General features: G+C 47.7%; 1 protein-coding gene across 1 annotated transcript in view; it reads right to left on the bottom strand.

Moving 5' to 3' along the window:
* The window catches only part of FBH1 (F-box DNA helicase 1), a 618,156-nt gene that overhangs the window by 138,035 nt on the left and 460,080 nt on the right, over positions 1 to 20,041 (bottom strand). The window contains exons 16-17 of the mRNA XM_086918941.1: positions 10,761 to 10,836; positions 1,770 to 1,970 (exon numbers count right to left, since the gene is read on the bottom strand). Coding sequence (XP_086775067.1) covers positions 1,770 to 1,970; positions 10,761 to 10,836 — 277 coding nt within the window. The remainder of the gene's footprint in view (positions 1 to 1,769; positions 1,971 to 10,760; positions 10,837 to 20,041) is intronic.

Here is a 20,041-nt window from a genome sequence, read left to right as displayed (position 1 = left end):
CTCAGGAGACGCTGGACGCTCCCGGGCCTTTCGGGGTCAGCTGAGCACTTGCTCTCCAAAGCATGGGCCGATAGTACGACGAAGCGTTACAGATCCGCTTGGCTTAAGTGGATGCGTTGGTGTTTACGAAGGGATTTGGATCCCATGGTCGCCGGCCTTGTTCCCGTGCTGAATTTCCTGGCTCATTTGGCCGACAAGGGCTTGGCGTATAGAACGATCAATGCTATCCGGTCGGCGATTTCTGCGGGCCATGATAACATCGATGGCCACCCGGTAGGGGAACACCCTTTTGTGTGCCGACTTCTGCGTGCGGTTCGCCTCGCACTGCCGCCGGAGCCCAGGTACTCCGTCCTTTGGGACGTCAATTTGGTTCTGAACCTGTTCCTATCGTGGCCAGCGAATCCTTATCTGTCTCTGAAGGAGCTTTCGGCGAAATTAGCCATGTTGTTATGTCTGGTCTCTTGTAGCCGCGTCTCGGACGTGCGCGCGCTGGATGTTTCTGCACGCATTTTTTCCCCGGGGGGGGTTACTTTCACGGTGGGTCGACGCACTAAGACGTCGTCGCGTTCCATTTCTTATCCAGCCTTTACTGACACTCCTAAGTTGTGTGTCGTGCAATGCCTCAAAGCATATGAGGACCTGACATTGGATCTTCGCCCTCCGGGCGAGCGTCAACTGTTGATTGCCCTGCGGAAGCCACACAAAGCTGTCTCCTCCCCCACTATCGCTAGGTGGGTGCGTTGGGTCATGCAAGAAGCGGGCATCAATACTTCTCTCTTTGGAGCACACTCCGCCAGGGGGGCCATGGCCTCTAAGGCATTCTCGGTGGGTGCTCGTCTGGAGGACCTTATGCGAGCGGCGGACTGGTCCTCGGATTCCACCTTCAAGAGGTTTTATTTTAAGCCAGTGGTGGATTTAGCTCAGTTGGTGGTAAGTAAGCTTTAAACTAGCATAATCTGAAGCCTCCGGTCCTGACATAGAATCGAAATTTGCCTAGCTTACGTAACGGTAAGTTTCAATTCTATTAAGGACACGGAGGCGAGGATTATCCCACCCGGACTACGGTGGTGTCTCTACCCACCCGTATGGCAGTAAGTAAAGCGTTTTCCTTTACGTTGTCAGTACTGTGTTGTTCACTGAATGCTCCTCGCCTTGTTGTCGCCTTTTACTGGGCCACCTCGCTGACGCTGTTCCTTTTTTGACAGGCAACGACGGTGCTAAACAGGACCAATGAGGCTTAAGCGTGATCTGCGCGAAGAAAGAGGAGGAAGATGATGGGAAGTCCGGTTATATAGGGATGATGAACAGTGACAAAGGACTGTGGACTATGATTATAACAAAGAGACTCTTGGGAGTTGTTGTTGATTTTTGTTGAACATTACGTTAATGCTTTATGTTTAAAGCATTTTTTGTTCTTATCATATCTTTTCCTAAGCTGCTGTGGTTTCTTTATGTTAATAAAGCGAAGGAAGATATAGCATAATCCTCGACTCCGTGTCCTTAATAGAATTGAAACTTACCGTTACGTAAGCTAGGCAAATTTCGATTAGCCCTCTATAATAAGTAGTAGAGCCCTGTTATGTAGTATCCCGCAAACTTTAAGGGGAAACTTAAAATCTCTTCTAAAAGGCAGACATGGTACTCTGAAACGTCTTTGATAATACTGGAAATGTGACACACAAATAGTATATTATTCTCTCATCCACTCAGAATCTATTATAACATTTTAAAACGATTCTTTACACCATCAGGGACAGTCTGCTTCTCACCGGCAAATGTTGGGTCATCACTGTGATATTGGTACAGGCGGGTTACCAGGTCTGGAATTCGGACATTGAATTTTTCAACAATGGCAATTTTGCTCTCTAACTCCTTATCTTCTGAAGCGGATGCATATTGTCTTAAAGCAGCAAAGCCATTCCCCTTTCTGGACCACATTCTGATAAAGCTGTCTTTGATGAACAGACATTCTGTGTAGTAAAAAATGATAACATCAGTTATAAGAAGCAATCAGGAAAATGCTTGGTGTGTATACATTACTGCTAACTTGCTTACTTGCAACACTGAGCCTGCTAGCATTAAAATAGGCATGGGGCTGGAAATAAAGCCTGCTTCAAGGCAAAACAGGGAAAGTAAGCAGAAAAGCATGTGCAGGACTGGACGAAGTATCCCATTCTGCGTCACAGCAAGGAGGATAAGAAGAAAACCTAAATAGATGTTAAATTCAAAACCACTGAATAGTCTCCCCCATGTGCAGGATCCCTGAATACTTTTAAAAACTTTAAAACATAAATTTAAAAAAAGCAAACATAGATGCCTATAAGCAAACACTTACCTTATATTTTTTAACTTTTAAAATAAAATAAATAGTGAAATTATAAGGGATTCAAAGAAAAAACCCAGCTATGTTGCACACTAACATTTCTTCCTTTGCCCATTTTAAAAGTGGAGAACATTAAAGTGAATTGTTGGTTAAGCATACAGACTAGCATAGGGAAAACAAGCAATGGTGTAGCCAATAGGTCTCACTTTTGGGACCTTATAAGTATTTAGTTATGCAGCACAATATCCTTGGTGCAACAACATCAACTGTTGCATGGGTAAACACTTATAAGGTCCCCAAGGCGAGACATTTTGGCTATGCCAATGCTTGGTTACATAGTAACTGTTGAGTATCCTGGTGACCTGACCTGATCTGGTCAGAGCCGGTTGCTCCTCCCGCCGCGTGGCCCACCCCGAGGGTCCCGGTATCCGCCGCCACTGCCGCTGCCAGTTCGTCCTCTGTGCTCCTGATAAGTATTGTGCCGTAATTGTTGTTTAGCATCGTCCTCTGTGCCCCTGATATTATTGTGCCGTATCGGTTTTGCCTGTCCTCTGTGCCCCTGATATTATTGTGCCATATCTGTTTTGCCTGTCCTCTGTGCCCCTGATTTTATTGTGCCGTATCTGTCCTCTGCTGTGCCCCTGCTCGCTCCTGTGCCTCCACCGCTGACCCACCCCGCTCCCTGCCGCTGCTCCCCTGCGGCCCCACTCCGCTCCCTCCAGCATCACCGCTCCCCTCCCCACTCGCCTCCCCACTCGCCACCCCGCTACCGCCTCCCAGCTGCTCCTGCGTCCCACTGGACTCAAAAGGTGGTGTCCGCGAGGCGGGGAGCTGTGACCTGACCTGACCAGGTCAGAGCCGGTCGCTCCTCCCGCCGCATGGCCCACCCCGAGGGTCCCGGTATCCGCCACCACTGCCGCTGCCAGTTCATCCTCTGTGCCCCTGATAAGTATTGTGCCGTAATTGTTGTTTAGCATCGTCCTCTGTGCCCCTGATATTATTGTACTGTATCTGTTTTGCCTGTCCTCTGTGCCCCTAATATTATTGTGCCATATCTGTTTTGCCTGTCCTCTGCGCCCCTGATTTTATTGTGCCGTATCTGTCCTCTGCTGTACCCCTGCTCGCTCCTGTGCCTCCACCACCGACCCACCCCGCTCCCTGCCGCTGCTCCCCCGCGGCCCCACCCCGCTCCCTCCAGCATCACCGCTCCCCTCCCCACTCGTCACCCCTCTCCCGCCTCCCAGCTTCTCCTCCCTCGCTCCGCCCCCTCCACTCTCCACTTATGGCAGAGTCCGCGCGTGCACGCAGCGTTCACGCGCAGCGGGCGCGCCAATGGTGTGCCGAAGGCGCGCCAAAGGCAAGCCCGTCTACGCCCGTCCGCACCTGGAACGCGCCCAGCGCCAGACCCCCTGGCCCTCGCAGATGCCATCCCACCCACCGGACGTACGACGCCGCCCTCAAGGCACTCCACACCGGACGCCTCCCCGGCTGCCACCAAGCCACCCCAGGACGCACCCACGGACCCTTCACCTGCCACTCCTACAAGTTCGCCTGCATCCGGACCTGCAACCCACCCGCACCCGCCAAGCACCAACAGCAACCAACTGAAGTGCATCCTGCTCAACACCCGATCCGTCCACAGACACGCCGTGCAACTATGGAACCTGCTCGACACCACATCTCCGGACGTCGCCTTCCTCACGGAGACCTGGATGAACGCCTCCTCAGCACCCGACATCGCCATAGCCACCCCGGACAGATACAAGATCACCCGGAGAGACCGCGTCAACCAGACTCGAGGAGGCATCTCTATCATCCACAAGAACACCATCCGCATCACGACCAACTTCGAAGACACCCACACAGCCGCCGAACATCTCCACTTCCAGATACACACCGACCCCAAGACAACACTCAGAGGAACCCTCATCTACAGACCCCCAGGACCCCGCACACAATTCAGCGAAGACATCGCAGACTTCATCAGCCCACACGCCCTCCCCTCCGCTGACTACATCCTCCTAGGAGACCTCAACTTCCATCTGGAGAACAACAACAACAACAACACCACCACCACCCTTCTGGACAACCTCGCCAACCTCGGACTCAAGCAACTGGTAAACACCCCCACCCACTACGCGGGACACACGCTCGATCCAATCTTCTCCTCCAGCAAGCACATATCCTTCAGCCATTCCACCGGACTCCACTGGACAGACCACAGCTGCGTCCACTTCAGCTTCAGAAAGACCACTACTCACCACATAACACAACAGGCTCCCCGCAGGAACTGGAACAAGATCACCACCAACCAGCTCACCGCATCACTAAATCAGAACCCTCCCACCAGATGAACGGACCCCAACCAAGCAGCCCTCAACCTCGCACAGTGGATCACCAACTGCGCCGACGACCTCGCACCCCTGAAAACCCATCCCAGCAGGCCCGGAAGCAAGAAAGCCGCGTGGTTCAACGAGGACCTCAAGAACTCCAAGAAGAACTGCCGCACCCTTGAGAATGCCTGGCGAAAGAACCCGACCACAGACAACATGACCGCCCTCAAGCACGCCACCCGCAAACACCACCAGCTGATCCACACCACCAAGAAGACAGCATTCAAGGAACTACTAGACACCAACACACACAACAGCAAGAAGCTCTTCAGCATCGTCAAAGAGCTTTCCAACCCCAGCGCCGGAAACAACGACATCACTCCCTCACAAGACCTCTGCGACTCACTCGCCACGTTCTTCCACAGCAAGATTGCAGACATACACAACAGCTTCGGCGAACAGACCGCGCACCCCACCACAGAACCGACGCCCCCCACCACCACCCTCCGCGACTGGACCCCGGCCAGCACTGAAGACACCATCCGCACGATGAACACCATGCACTCCGGATCACCAACCGACCCATGCCCCCACCACGTCTTCAACAAGGACGCCTCCGTCATCGCGCCTCAACTCCGGGAGATCATCAACTGCTCCTTCAACACCGCCGCCTTCCCGGAGAGCTGGAAACACGCCGAACTCAGCGCCCTACTGAAGAAACCATCAGCAGACCCCACCGACCTCAAGAACTATCGCCCCATCTCGCTCCTTCCGTTTCCTGCCAAAGTCATTGAGAAGACCGTCAACAGACAGCTGGCCGCCTTCCTCGAGACGAACGGATCCCTCGACTACTCACAGTCCGGCTTCCGAGCCAATCACAGCACCGAGACCGCCCTCAGCGCAGCCACCGACGACATCCGAACCCTGCTCGACAACGGGGAAACAACGGCCCTCATCCTCCTGGACCTCTCCGCAGCGTTCGATACGGTCTGCCACCGCACCCTAGTACAACGCCTCAGCAACGTCAGAATCCAAGAGAAGGCACTGGAGTGGATCATTTTGTTCCTCGCCGGAAGGACCCAGAGAGTCCGCCTCCCCCCGTTCAGATCAGAGGACACTGAAGTCATCTGCGGCGTACCACAAGGATCATCACTCAGCCCCACCCTCTTCAACGTGTACATGAGCCCGCTCGCAGCCATCGCACGCCAACACAACTTCAACATCATCTCCTCCGCCGACGACACCTAGCTGATCCTCTCCCTCACCAACGACCCCGCCACCGCCAGAACCAACCTGCACGAAGGGATGAAAGTAGTAGCTGAGTGGATGAAGAACAGCCGTTTGAAACTGAACTCAGACAAGACGGAAGTCCTCATCCTTGGACCATCACCATCTGCCTGGGACAACTCCTGGTGGCCCCCGGCTCTAGGCAGCGCACCCAAACCAACGGACCACGCAGGCAACCTGGGCTTCATCCTGGACTCCTCCCTGTCGATGACCAGACAAGTCAACGCCGTCTCGTCTTCATGTTTCAACATCCTACGCATGCTCCGAAAGATCTTCCGTTGGATCCCCACCGTAGCCAGGAAGACGGTCACCCAGGCACTTGTCACCAGCCGATTGGACTACGGAAACACCCTCTACACCGGAACCACAGCCAAACTGCAGAAAAGACTCCAACGCATCCAGAACGCCTCCGCACGACTCATCCTGGACATCCCCCGCCACAGCCACATCTCCGGACACCTGAAAGACCTGCACTGGCTCCCCGTCAGCAAAAGAATCACGTTCCGCCTCCTCACCCACGCACACAAAGCCCTCCACGACCTAGGCCCCAGGTACCTCAACAACCGCCTGACCTTCTACACTCCCACCCGCCAACTTCAATCGACCAGCCACGCCCTCGCCGCCGTTCCACGCATCCGAAGAGCCACCATGGGAGGAAGATCCTTCTCCTACCTGGCAGCCAAAGACCTGGAACTCCCTTCCCATCCACCTCCGTCTTACCCAAGACCACCTCTCCTTCAGGAAGCAACTCAAGACCTGGCTGTTCGAGCAGTAGCGGACCCACCCCCCCCCAAAGCGCCTTGAGACCCTCCGGGTGAGTAGCGTGCTGTACAAATTTCTTGATTGATTGATTATCAGGTACGTCCTAATCCCAAATAGACAGCTAGCATGTTAACCGACCAGAGTGAGAGAGGAGAGATTTAGAAAGAGAGCGAGAGAGAGGTTTAGTGAGAGATTTAGAGAGAGAGAGATATTTAGAGAGAGAGATTTAACGAGTGAGATTTAGACAGCGAGAGAGAGAGTGCTTACGTGCCGGGCGGAGCTGTATTTGGTGCATCAGGTGCAGTGGCACCGGGTAACAGGAGTCTTAGGCGACACCTGAACTGCAGTTATGGTTATATTTTTATAGCCCACTAGCACAGTGGGTGTCCAATTTGTCTGCTTGTACAAGGGCGCCTACCACCCTTTCTGCCCTACCGACTCCTGCCTGCAATAAAACACAGTTTATTGAATGCCGTCGCTGACTCTGGGAACTGCACACGCAGCATGGTCACAAGATGCTGTCGGTTTCGTCGTAGGCGTTTTATGAATGTTCTCCACTCACATGTTCACAAGACTACGCACACACAAGCTGAAACACTCACCTTCTGAGCGGGGAGACTTCAAAAGAACAAGCGCTGCCTGGCTGAAGCAGGGGGGTGGGTAAAACAACAGAGCAGGGTGAAGGACGTGGTGGGTCAAAAGCAGCTGTGGTGTTGTCTGTAAACAACAAGCTCTCTGCATTGCGCAGATTGTAAAACCCATGTCCCTGCAGCGCACAATGGGAGGGGCCCAGGAATGCAGATTTAAAATGGAGAGGCTGGAATGAGAATCCATTCTACACGCAGGCATGCACAAAATTAGCACTTACATGTAAACACCTTGTTAATTGCCTCCATGTGTGTATACACACATTGCATACCTCTCTTCCCTCTAATATTTCTTCATGTATAATAGTACTATATCATAAATAGAGTGGATGAAACAATGTAGCAAATCATCTCTCTATTTGTCCTCGCCCTAACACATTAAATAATACTGCTCCTTGTGTCGTATTTGTGGAGAAGGATCTATGTGCCTGTGTGCCTATCTCACGATCTATAAACATGTAAACTCGCATAATGGAAAAGAGGCGCACTCCTATGTAGAGTGCTTTCTTACTTGCTATTTTTGCAGCCATACTAAGGTTGAATTATTGATAGCTTATTACATTTTTGAATGTGAGAAACGGAATAGACCGTACGTAGACTGCATCAACTGTTATACACTAAAACAAAGCAAGACCTACAAGGCTGGAAGTAAACATTGTTTGCCGCTAATATAAAATACTGTGGTGAATGGTGCAACTTACTCTGCCAATTACCACCAGACATTTTACATCTGTACTCCCATACGAAATTGTGTGAAAATATAGTTTATATATAGCTTTTATCCTAAGATCCACGTTATACTGTATGCTATAACTATCCATTGTCGTGATCAGAGTATATGACGGAAAACCTTCAAGGGTTTCCAACTTCTGATCAAATGTCGGTGTCTGTTGCAGTCTTTAATTTTGCATACATTCTAACGTATTATTTTAAAGGATCGAATTTTTTTTACCATGTTCGATTTTTACTGGGGAGGAAAGGTTCCAATGGGAAAGGTCAAAAAGGAACAAAGGCTGCAGGCTCGGGGACGGAGACTCTCCAGGGGTGACCAGCACTTCGAGAGGTAAGTTGGGATCTTGGTACCCCAAAGGAAGGCACAGGGGGCTGTAGGGCGCCGGGTGCAGGGGAGTTTTTGGGTGTCGGAAAAGCTTACCCTCGGCTGGTCGCGGTTGGTGTGGCCCCTGGTTCTGAGTCTGCAGGCGTCGGCTGGTTCGTTGAGAAGGGTCTTTGGGCACTGGACTTCGGGTCCAAGTCGCCGGGGGGATGTCCTCGTGGTCTTGGTTCGGTTGGGACCGGCCCAGGCTCAGCGGGTGCAGAGTGGGCTTGTCCGGAACTTCCTGGTTGGTACCAGGTGGGTTGTTGCAGCAGAGTCTCTGCTGATGGGAGTCCCAGTCTTCAAGAGGGTCAAGGCAGGCAGGTCCTCTGGGTGTCCCAAGGTTGCGGTCCGAAGGAGTCGCCGAGATTAGGCAGGAGCAGGTTCCAGGATCGACAGGCCGGTAGGGCTGGGGCCAAGTCAGTTGTTGTCATCCTGTTGTTAGCAGCTGCACTGCAGGTGTTCTTCTTCTTGATCTTCTTTTCGTATGGGGATCTGAGGAAGGAAGGTTCAGGGAGCCCCTAAATACTACATTTAGGGGCGTTACAGGTAGGGCTAAGACGGGGACCAATGGGTCCCTGTCCTGGGGTGAGTACACTTCCTAGCCTGCTTCTCTCCTGTGGGAGGGGGAAAGGAGCCTAGCTGGGATTGGCCAGGGCTCCCCATCTACAAGATGGCCAGAGCCCGTGGTCGTGCTTCACCTTGTCTCTCTTACCGGAGGGGTGGGGTTGTCACAGGCTGGCACACCCCCCTTCCTGACGTAGTTTTTCCCACCAGTCTTCCCGCCAGAGTGGGGGTTAGAACTGGTGGGGGCCAGTTGCTGGGTACAGGAAATGGTCTGGAGAAGCTCTCAGAGGTGGCAGGCCTTTGAAGCTTCCCCCTGCTCATCCTGGGGGAGGAGATCTAGCACCTCGCCCAGGATGTGCATTGTTGCATGCCCAGGAGAGTGGGGGCTCTTCACCCAGGGGTCCAGCAACATGTTTGCTGTGTGGCAGCCTCTGCAGCCACTCAGCCCAGACGTGGGTTGTAGGTTAGGGTTTCAGTGGGCATCTCTAAGATGCCCTCTGGTGCATTTTACATTAAATCCCACACTGGCATCAGTGCAGGTTTAATGTGCTGAGAAGTTTGGTACCAAACTTGTCAGTCTTCAGTGTAGCCATTATGGTGCTGTGGAGTTCGTAATGACAACCTCCCAGCACCATATATTCGTAATGGCATCACTGCACTTACAGTGCCCAGGAATGGCCTTGGGTACTGTAGGGGCACAGGGCTCATGCACCTGTGCCCACACCTATGGCATAGGGCACCCAGCTAGAGGGGTGACTGAAGTATGCCAGGGCAGTGGGTTCTGTGGGCATGGTACACAGGGATGTGTGCCATGTCGACTCGTGGTTTAGTTCTGTACTTAGGCACTCAGCCTGCAAAGGCAGTGTGTGGATGCCAGGGTACAGGGCCCCTGAGGGTGGCACAATAAGTGCTGCAGCCCTCAGGGGTCTGCTCTGGTCACCATGCCCTAGGTACCTATGGTACCATTTACTAGGTTGCTTGTGTTCTGGTTCAGGAAGGACCTGGCCAGGCAGTTCGGGCTGAACGGTTACCATGAGGAGCAGGGTCAAGATTGACTTGTATATGGCTGGGTCCAAACTGAGTTTTAGCCTTTACATATAAAACAATAAAACTAAAGATACAGAATGCTGTACATGCTAGACCACTGTCCTTTTGGCATTACCAATCAACACGACTTATACAAAGAAAGGCACATCTATCAATCCTTTTATCTTCTGTTTTTTGCTGAAAATAGACCAAACGCTGAATTTACTTTGACGAAAGAAGGTTATGAGCAAAGATAATCGTACAATCCTACAACAAATCACAATGAAGAAGTTGTCTTGGTGAGCAGTTTACACAGTTTCCTAAAAACAGGGTAGGTGTACTGAGGCTAGTGTTGACCTCAGTTCTTCACCTCCAATTGCTCTACTGAAACCTTTTCCCTCGATCATCATTAGCAACCTCTTCATACATAGCCATCACTAAGACTCCAATAGGACACAGACAAACAAATGGGAACTCCCCAGTGAATATCAAACAGATCCAGCTTACGAATATGGAAACACAAGACAAGTGGTCAGATATCAGACAAGTACCCATAGATGCAGGATTTCCACAGCACCACTTAAGTTTATCCTATGTTTTCCAATGTCTTAACATCCTCTTAACAATCTTATTCAGATAGTTTTTTAATGATTACAGTGATGGAAAATATGCAACTGCCCATCTTAGATCAGAATTTTACATTAATGAGGAAACTCACTCACTTTTCATGCGTTCAGCTTCAGGTTGAAGAAGAATCCAAATGTCACGGATTCTATCAAGTCCAAAGCACCGCGGTCCCTAGAAAATATAAATTTTCAATAGATTAAGTCTAATTGGATTACTTGATTACCTGTTAAAACACGCATATAAAAATATGATATATATATATATATATATATATATCTATTTTAGCTCATTATATAATGAGCTGATATATATATATATATAGAGAGAGAGAGAGAGCGATATATATATATATATATATATAGAGAGAGAGAGAGAGAGAGAGAGAGAGAGAGAGAGAGAAAGAGAGAGCTAGCTATAGATATTTTGAAATATAGTAATATATATATATATATATATATATATATATATATATATATATATATATATATATATATATATATTACATGATTTATTAACTGTAATATTCACTGTATGCCTGAGACTGCACATATGTATGTCAATGCTTTAAGAAATGTGCGTTTTGATGGGGATAATGTGGTAGATATTTAAAAATTATAAAACAAAGTACATTGTAAATAAATTAAAAACATGCATTCTAAAATGTGATTCTCTTTTGTGGCAAATTGACACAATAGAGTAGTTTTAACTGGATATATTATCACACCCGAGAAGCTCACCCTTGCAGGCCCATACATGATGTAAGTATCTACCAACAAATCCCCCTCAGTGTGTGAAAATAAACATTTTAAGTTCAGAACCTGGTCATTAAATGTTGCACTGCCCCACATTGCATTTTATTTTATTTCTTTATATATGCCTTGTTAAACCTACTCCATACTGCTTTTAGGGCCAATCAAATAGGGAATCAGATGTTTTTTAGCTGTAACTAGATATATAGGCACTACAGATAAACAGAGTGAAGGGATCTCATCCTACCAACCCCTATACCTAATGTGCCTCAGCATTTTTCAATCATAGGGAGGAGATGATCATTCTCTGGCCCTTTTTGCATGAGGATACATGACTTGGTCTTCTCGCTTGTTCCATATCCTGACATTTCCCTTGTCATCTCTATCTATCTTTTTTTCTGCCAGTGGTTGGAACTATATTATGGAAAAGAGGGTCAAGAGAATGAAGGCAGGGACACATAACTGAAAAATATAGTAAAGTTTAACCGCAGACGAGAACAACCTCTCAACTCTTGCACATAATAAAATTCCACACAATTAGTGTAGTCTGAGTTTAGACTTTACATAAAACATCTGTACTGAGCTCCAGGTACATGCTGGCACTGATACCAATATGCCTGCACCGAATGCGGGACACTTGTCACAGTTAATGTCCCCAAAAAAGAGAAGCAATGCTTCATCTGACTAAACCTTTACTCGGAACGTTTGGATCCCTTAGTCTCTAATTTTATCTCCAGTCGGATGGTCTCCCCACACAACTTCACATCCATAACAAAGATGGCCTTTTGAGTAAGGGCTGGACAGATACAATGGCACCTACATTAATTCTTGCATGAACTTTAACACAAGAGGCACCGTAATTTCAGGTGAACACACTACTATCACTAGAATGCAGAGGCCAGCTGAGTCGATAGGGACCCGTGCAAGTTTCCGGTGTGGCAGCGAGACAGAGGCAGTTGCTAAGTGATCGGTGGTGATGAAGATACTACACCATGGTGAGGTCAAGGAGTTGTGCCAATAGCCGGTGGGTGAGAGTGGATTGTCTGAGGTTGCATGCCAAGCTATTTTGATACAGTGGAAGTACAACTGGGGAGCCTGCCCGCCTGGATTCCACACACCAGAAGAGAATGCTAGGAACAAATGACCAGTTTACTTTGGGCAGACAAGCAAGGCAATTATCTGATCTTACAGGCAAATAGGGACTATAAAAACAAATGTCCCTGCAAATGGCACATTCTTGATGAGAGTGGTGAATGAGAATGGAGGGAGAAAGTTGTCCACTGATGAGTAAAAGCTTCTTCATACTGCAGTGACAAAAGTTCAAAGATCAGTTTAAAGGCAATTTCACTTTTGCAGGTATACACAAACTCTGCATCCAAGCTTACAGCTACTAAAATAACCTCAAACATAATCTTTTCACTGGAGTTGGATACGTTGCTAGGGAAGCACATAAACCACAACATTCCACGTAAGGTAGCGCTATCTAAATTGCGTATTCCTTTCGAACAAGGCAAACTGGGAGCTCCAAATTTTGAGCATGACTATTTGGTGGCTTCAATGGGTAAGCCCCTGGCTCTCAGGGGTTTTTTTTAGCTGGAAGAAACTTGCTCTAATGGAAACTGTCTGCATCCTAGCAGCTTACATGAACTCCTCCTCTTAAGTGCCAAGTTCAGACCTGGGCTACACTGATTACTGCGCGCCGACCAGATGTGCTTTGCAAGAGCTTACTAGTCACCAGACTTCATGCCCTTCTATTCCCTTGCTTGGCTTGGCCATGCACCTAGGCTGCCTTACGTCTTGCGGTCTTAAGCATTGGGATGACACGGGCATCACTTCACCGGTAGACTTGTTTCAGGACGGACACCTTTCTTTCCTTCAACACACACAGGGAACAGTATGACATCCAAAGAGGCAATTTTTGAGCTCTGGTTAATACTCTCTGGATGAAATGGCACATCACCAACTAAGAACCCCTAACACACTTCCTAGTACAGACTTCATTTATAATGTTTAATGGCAAGAAGCACATCATCTGGTTAGATCGGGCTCCTCTCTTTAACATTCAAACATTATTACAGGCCCTGTGAGAGACATGGGAGGCCAAAACAGTGAGGGAGCGAATTGACAAGGAATAGGGAAGAACATTAGCACATTCATTAGCATAGATATCTCTTGCAATGTCAAATTCATATAGATTCAGTTTACGATTCTGCATATCGCTTACTTGACCCGTGATAAAATCAATAAACTACTCCTAAATGCCAACCTCTTTTGCCCCACTGTACTGCATCCAGAGGAGGCCTCCAACACATGCTGTAAGATAGTCTGTCCCTAACAAACTATTGGTCATAAGTTAATGATAAGCTGGCTGACATCACTTACCTGACCAATTTGAAATGCTGGTTGGCCTCTGCATTAGGTTTTTATAGGGGCCTAAGAAGAACAAAAAGCGGCACACTTTCTAGACCTGGCTCAAATGCTTGCTAAAGAGCAATACCAATTAAATGGAAGGTCAGAGCACCTACTACAAAGGCCACCATAAATTAGGCTGAGTGAAACTTTGCATTGAGAGGAGACCAGAGGCCAGAGAAGACGCCCAATAGCTAGTGACTGGGACAACATGCTGTTTAATCTGAAAAATAAATCAAATATGATACACCACAGTAAACTAATGCAACCTTCCGAGGAGACCTGCATGTCTTTGTTCCCCATGAAACCAAACTACATGTAGGTCAGTGCCTTGCCTGAAACCATGAGTCTGAGGCCATAACAACCCTACTATACATACATTTAAAACCTAGCATGCTCTTCTGCCTTAACGTTATCCATTACACTATCTATCTCCCTCCTTCTCAGTCAACAGTTCACTATTACTCCACTTGCTGTTTCACCTCAACACTGGTATTAGCCACGACCCTAATGCATGACAAATGGCACACTGCCCACTGTAACTATGAGCACTGCTGCAATTTCATGTCTCAAATGTTATTATTGAAAAATTGTACGCCTCACTGTGCAGGCTCACACCCAATATCTGAGGCTTGTTAGTAAAACATATTAAAAATGCCAATATTGTTTTAAAAAAACATCAATAAAGGACATACTGCAGCTGGTGAGAGTGACTGCTCCACAGGAGCTACATCTGTGTGCAACGCCACAACCTACTTTCTTAGAATAGGGGAACAATAGACAGGTCGGTCCATCCAAGAAGGGAAATATATAGTGACAGATAATGGAGAGAAAATGACAACTTTACACTAGAAGTTATCGAAATCCATCTATGAGTTAGATCACTGCTTTCAAAAATCTCAATAGTAAGGGGCATTTAGGAACAGATGTGAAGCAGCTCAAATGAAGTGCACATCAAATAAGAAAAGACCAGGTAACGTACTATTGGGGCATGACAAAAGGAAAAGGGGGAAACATATCCTGTAGCTTTTTAAACAAGGAGAGCTGATCTGTCAACCGCAAGAAGTCTAAAAGGGACAAAAGATAACCATTAATTGTGCCCAAAGGAAAGCATTGCCAGGCAAGAAGCAAAACAAACAATAGGACTTCCGATAGCTTGGCCTGTAAGGGGTTAATGTGGCATGTGCCACCAAAATCACTCATTTGTCCCAGTGATAGTCATATACCATTTTCATCAAGGGACATTTGGCTACCAAGATGACATCACCCACCTCTGGAGGAAGGCCAAAGGTGTCCAGCTATTGCCCCTCAATCCCCATGCATGACGGTGAAGACTGCGATGGCCCAGGCACAGACTTCTGCCTTGTTGCTGCAACAGCAGGTCCTCTTGGAGGGAAGCCTGATAGGAGGAAATATGCTCAAGCCCAGAAGTTCTGGATGCCATACACTCTGTGCCCAATCCACTAGGATGACTTGGGCAAGTCAGTCCTGATAATGAGAACTTGGGCCGGGTGTGGAATCAACAGAACGGCATACTGGAGTCCCTAGCTCAAATCAAGGCAGAAGCAATGATATTGCGTATTCTCAGCACTGGCAAATAGACTGAGTCAAGGTTCTGCACAGTCACGGAAGAGACATTGCACCACCTCCAGATTAAACTATCATTTGGGATCTGCAAGCATAGACGGCTGAGCTCATCCGGGCTGGTATTCATAGAAACTGCCAAGTGGTTCACCACCAGGAAGGTCCCCTGGAGGTCCAGCCATGTCCAGAGGGCATGGCCTTCTGGCACAGTGTCTGTTATGCAGTCCCACATGGTGGTGGTGTTATCCGTGAGCACCCGTACTAGCCTCCCCTTGAGGGATGGAAGGAAGGCTTTCTACGTCAAATAGATGGCCATTAGCTCCAGAAGGTTGATATGGAGTCGGGACTCTGCCAAAGATCAAGGGCCTTGATCTCTTACCTCTCCAAAATGGCCTTCCTAACTCAAAAGCGACGCATCGATCACATCTGTCAGCTTCGAGTTGGGAAGGGAGAGAGGTCTGCCGCTGACCCAATCACGGTCCAATAACCACCACTGCAGGTCTTTTGTAGTCTGCACCAAAATCTGAACATGGGCAAAGAGTTCCCCTTAATGCGGGCCACACTAAGACCTCAAGTCCCACTGTAGAGCCTGAATATGCCACCTGGCGTGCTCGATCAGCAGAATGTAGGAGGCCCAGCAGTCTCAGTCAACCTCAATGAAATCCAGGACAAAGGCCAAAAAATAGGGATCATAGCCTGAATGTCCTGGACTGTCCTTCCCGGCAGAAAGGCATGAAACCAAACCGTGTTCAGATTGGCTTTGATGAAGGGGTGCGTCTCAGAAAAAGTCAGGTGTTTCTTCGGCACATTGATAGTGAACCCTAAAGATCACAGAAGGTTTGTTGGGGTCTGGAGGTGGTAGATGACTGCCAAGAGCGAACCCACCTTCAACAGCTTGTCGTCGAAGTAGAGGAAGACTGGCACCCCTGACCTCTGAAGGTGAGCTGCTATCACAGTCATTATTTGAACACCTGAGGGGCAATGGTGAGACTAAAGAAGGTGGTGCAGGAGGAAATTGATGTCACCAAGGTGTGCAACCCACTCATATACGATGAGAACAATTACTTGCCCCACCGGGTTAGCACCCAAATAAAACTGGAACAAAAGGAACTTTCGTCAAGGAAGTTACGATCCACGTGCAAGGCGGAACATCACAGTTCACTCATCAAGTTTATTTTTTTGGTGTGTCAGAAGCAATCTGGAATTTGATCATTAAACACGGGACTATTGAGAAATTTGTGTAGGCACCTTTGGTTTTGAATTGTTAAGAGATGTACCGATAATGTTTATACGCGCATAATGAGACTTTACACTTTGTGATGTCTTTTACTGTTAGGATGCAGTATGGGAGTTGCAGTGCTTTAGGCAGCCCGGATGAATTTAAGCCGGGCAGTTGTTGATCACGTCGTGCAAATGGGAAGGCTAATTAGGGAAGAGGGGCGGAAATTGTGTTTAAAGGTTAGGTGTTTTGAATGTTGAAGGAAAGTCTTTCTGTGACGAAGAGAGGAGGACGGATGTTTCTTAGCAGGTACGTGATGGGGTGTGAAAGAAGACAAGTGGGAGAGAGTAGAATGAATGCAGGATGCTGTAGACGTTTGGTTAGTTACGTTATGACGAATTGTAATACAGATAATGAAGGCTTGAGCAGGAGGTTGCGATGTAAAGGAGAGTTGGAGTAGTTAAAAAGAAAGTTTGGTGTATGAGTGGATATGTGAAGAGAAAGGGTGGGAAGCACGTTTCTGATAGTTGTAAGGTGAGGAAGGTATAGGAATGATAGTTTTAACGAGAGGGAGGTTGTGGAATTGGGATGTTGGTAATGGGAACGAAGGGAGGGGTGAGTACACCGGATGGGAGAACATAAGAGGATATAGGCGACGTGGTGATTACATAGGAATGTTAAAAAGATCATAACAGAATTTAATTTATAAAAGCGATTTAACTACGAGGGAGACATCAGGATGTTTTCAGTTACATTATAGCGCATTATTGAATTGCATGAACGTTGTTTTAAATGAGTTGCAACTGAGAATTGTGATTTTGTAACTATAGTGGCGCATTGCATATTAATGCTTGTTTAATTGATTTTTCAGTTACCCCTGACGAAGGGCCCCTGGAGGCCCGAAATGCATTGGGTTTTTAATAAACTGCTTTTGATGAACTTTGCTCTAGTATGTATTCTTGAAATAAGAGGTTCGGATGGCCCATCCTGAATAGGAGAAAACACAGGAAATGGCATTTCCTTGCATGCGGATTAAAAACGTTTGAATAGGTTAAAATATGGAGCAAAAAGGATTAAAACGGATGATAAAGAACAATGACGATTGCAAAGGCAGCAGCTACTGTGCCATGGTTTGGGGAACTAAATAGTGTCCCAGAATGATGTGATTTAATGTACAACGTGCTGTAGGGGCTGGGCACGTCACCATCGAGCACGCCATGTAAATTTGGAATGATTAAAACGGAAGGAAATTGATGTCACCAAGGTGTGCAACCCACTCATACGATGTGCTCCTGTAAGGGCACGCAAAAGACACTTGGCAAGTAGGGCTGCAGTGGGAGGGGTATACTGAGCATCCCTATGACCTTGGCTGGGCTAGAGGGGGTGACCCATGACCTTTACTGCGAAACTGCTGGATTCCCTGTAAAGGGTGGACAGGCTGGCAGTAGAGGGCACCTCTAACAAAGACTCGAAAGGAGCAGGTGAACTGGTGCTAGTGGCAAGGTGGCGCAGTCAGGCCCAGAGAGTGTTCTGTAGCTCTGATCTCCTGAAAGCCCTCTAGAGCCGCAGTGTCCCCAAACAGCCAACTCCCGTCAAAGGGCATATTCATCATGGAGGACTGTACATCACCAGTGAACCCAGTCGATCTCAGCCACACATGGAAGTGAATGGCATCACTGGTACCAATGGCCTGCTTGATGGAACAATGGTATCCAAGCTAAAAAGAATCATGAACTTTGCAACATCATGACTGCTTTGGATCGCCTGAGCAAGAACAGGTAGGCGATCTTAGGGCACACCAAAGCGGACTTGTCATCAAGTCCCAAAGGGCATGGGAATGCCTTCCTTCCAAACAGCTAACATTATTCGATCTGAATGCCAGACTGATGGTGTAAAAAAACCTGTTTTCCTTGTCGGGTGTGGAGGGGGGTGGGTTGTGTTGATGTTAGACGAGCTTGTGGAGGCTTGCACCACTAGGCATTCGGGGGGGAAGGCTGCTGTGTGAGAAAAGCAGGGCTACCTGGTGCAGGACAATAGCCCCTGGCAATTTTGCTATCGAATGGGGCCCAGAAGAGGGTTTGTCTCACACCACCAACAAAGTATCTGTGAATGTTTCATTAAACAGAAGAACAGGCTCAGAAGGAGTTTGAATCCCCCGATGGAAGCCTTTTGTTAAACACTGGTCTTAACCTCCAAGGAGGGGAGGTGGAGGGAGGTATCGAGACCACTAGCCTCCTGTAAGAAACTAGCTCTATATATACTACACCAAAATCAGGCATAGTGTGTATAGAGTCCAAGTGTCCCCAGAGGTAGGCAGAGGTTAAAGTTAGATAGTACCTTGCTCTCTAATAGTAGTAGCTTGGTCAAGCAGTAAGGCAGTATCAAAGGACAGTGGTAAGCATTTGATGTACACACTCAGTCAGCAAATGAATTCACACACTCAAGAACGGAACTCTAGGCCAATTGTGTTTGTATAAAAATATACTGTTATTTATTTTTAGAACCAAGCAAGCCTGGTACAGGTAAGCATTAAATACTTTTCAGTAATAAGTTACTGGATATAGAACAGTTTGAAAATGCCATAGAAATTGTACTTTGTTTGATTTACAAGAGAGCAGTAGTATGCAACACTTAGCAAATACAGTACATTGAAATAAATAGGGTTTTCCAGTAAATTGCAGGCAAGTTCCTTTTTACGTTACTTTTCTAACTCAGTGCTGGAAACCTAGATTCAGCCCTGGTACATTTCCTAGAAAAAGGTAAGTAATTCCGTTTTAGTTATTTGCATGATTTTTAAAGAATATTTTCAGTTTTCAAACTCCACACTTAGAAACGTTTTGGAACAGTACATTGAAATGAATGGGCTTCTACAATAAATTGCAGGTAAGATACTTTTCACATTACGTTTCTAACTCAGTGCTGGATACCTAGATTCAGCACTGGGACGTTTCCTAGAAACAGGTAAGTAAACACGTTTTGGTTATTTGTGCGTTTTTTAAAGAAAATTTTTAGATATCAAAACTCCATACTAACTTTTTAGAGAAAAAGTGTCAATGTTATCCTATGGAGGGAAAAAAGGTAAGAGGTTCTCAGGTAAGTAATAGACTGTGGGAGTTAAGGTTCTGGGGTAAGACTCAGGGGTCTCCAGGGTCAGTGATGCATTGTTGATGCACCCTAGGCGGCACTAGGGCGGCCGGGTTCAGAGTGTTGAGGCCCAATGTTATCCTATGGAGGATAGGGAGTCTTTGGTTTGTGGCTGCTGGCAAGCAAGCTACGAGGCGGTGGGAGCAAAGCTCCCTGGGTTTAGCTCAGGGCAAGTTGGGGACCAAAGTAGCACCAAAGGTGCACCCTCAGCGGCACTAGGGCGGCCGGGTGCAGGGTGCTGTTTTGAGGTTGGGTGCCCTGTTGTTTCCAA

Source organism: Lissotriton vulgaris, chromosome 1_1, assembly GCF_964263255.1.
Source record: "Lissotriton vulgaris chromosome 1_1, aLisVul1.2, whole genome shotgun sequence".
Taxonomy (NCBI): Eukaryota; Metazoa; Chordata; class Amphibia; order Caudata; family Salamandridae; genus Lissotriton; species Lissotriton vulgaris.
Note: the sequence above shows the minus strand (reverse complement) of the source record. Positions and strands in the feature narration are given on the sequence as shown.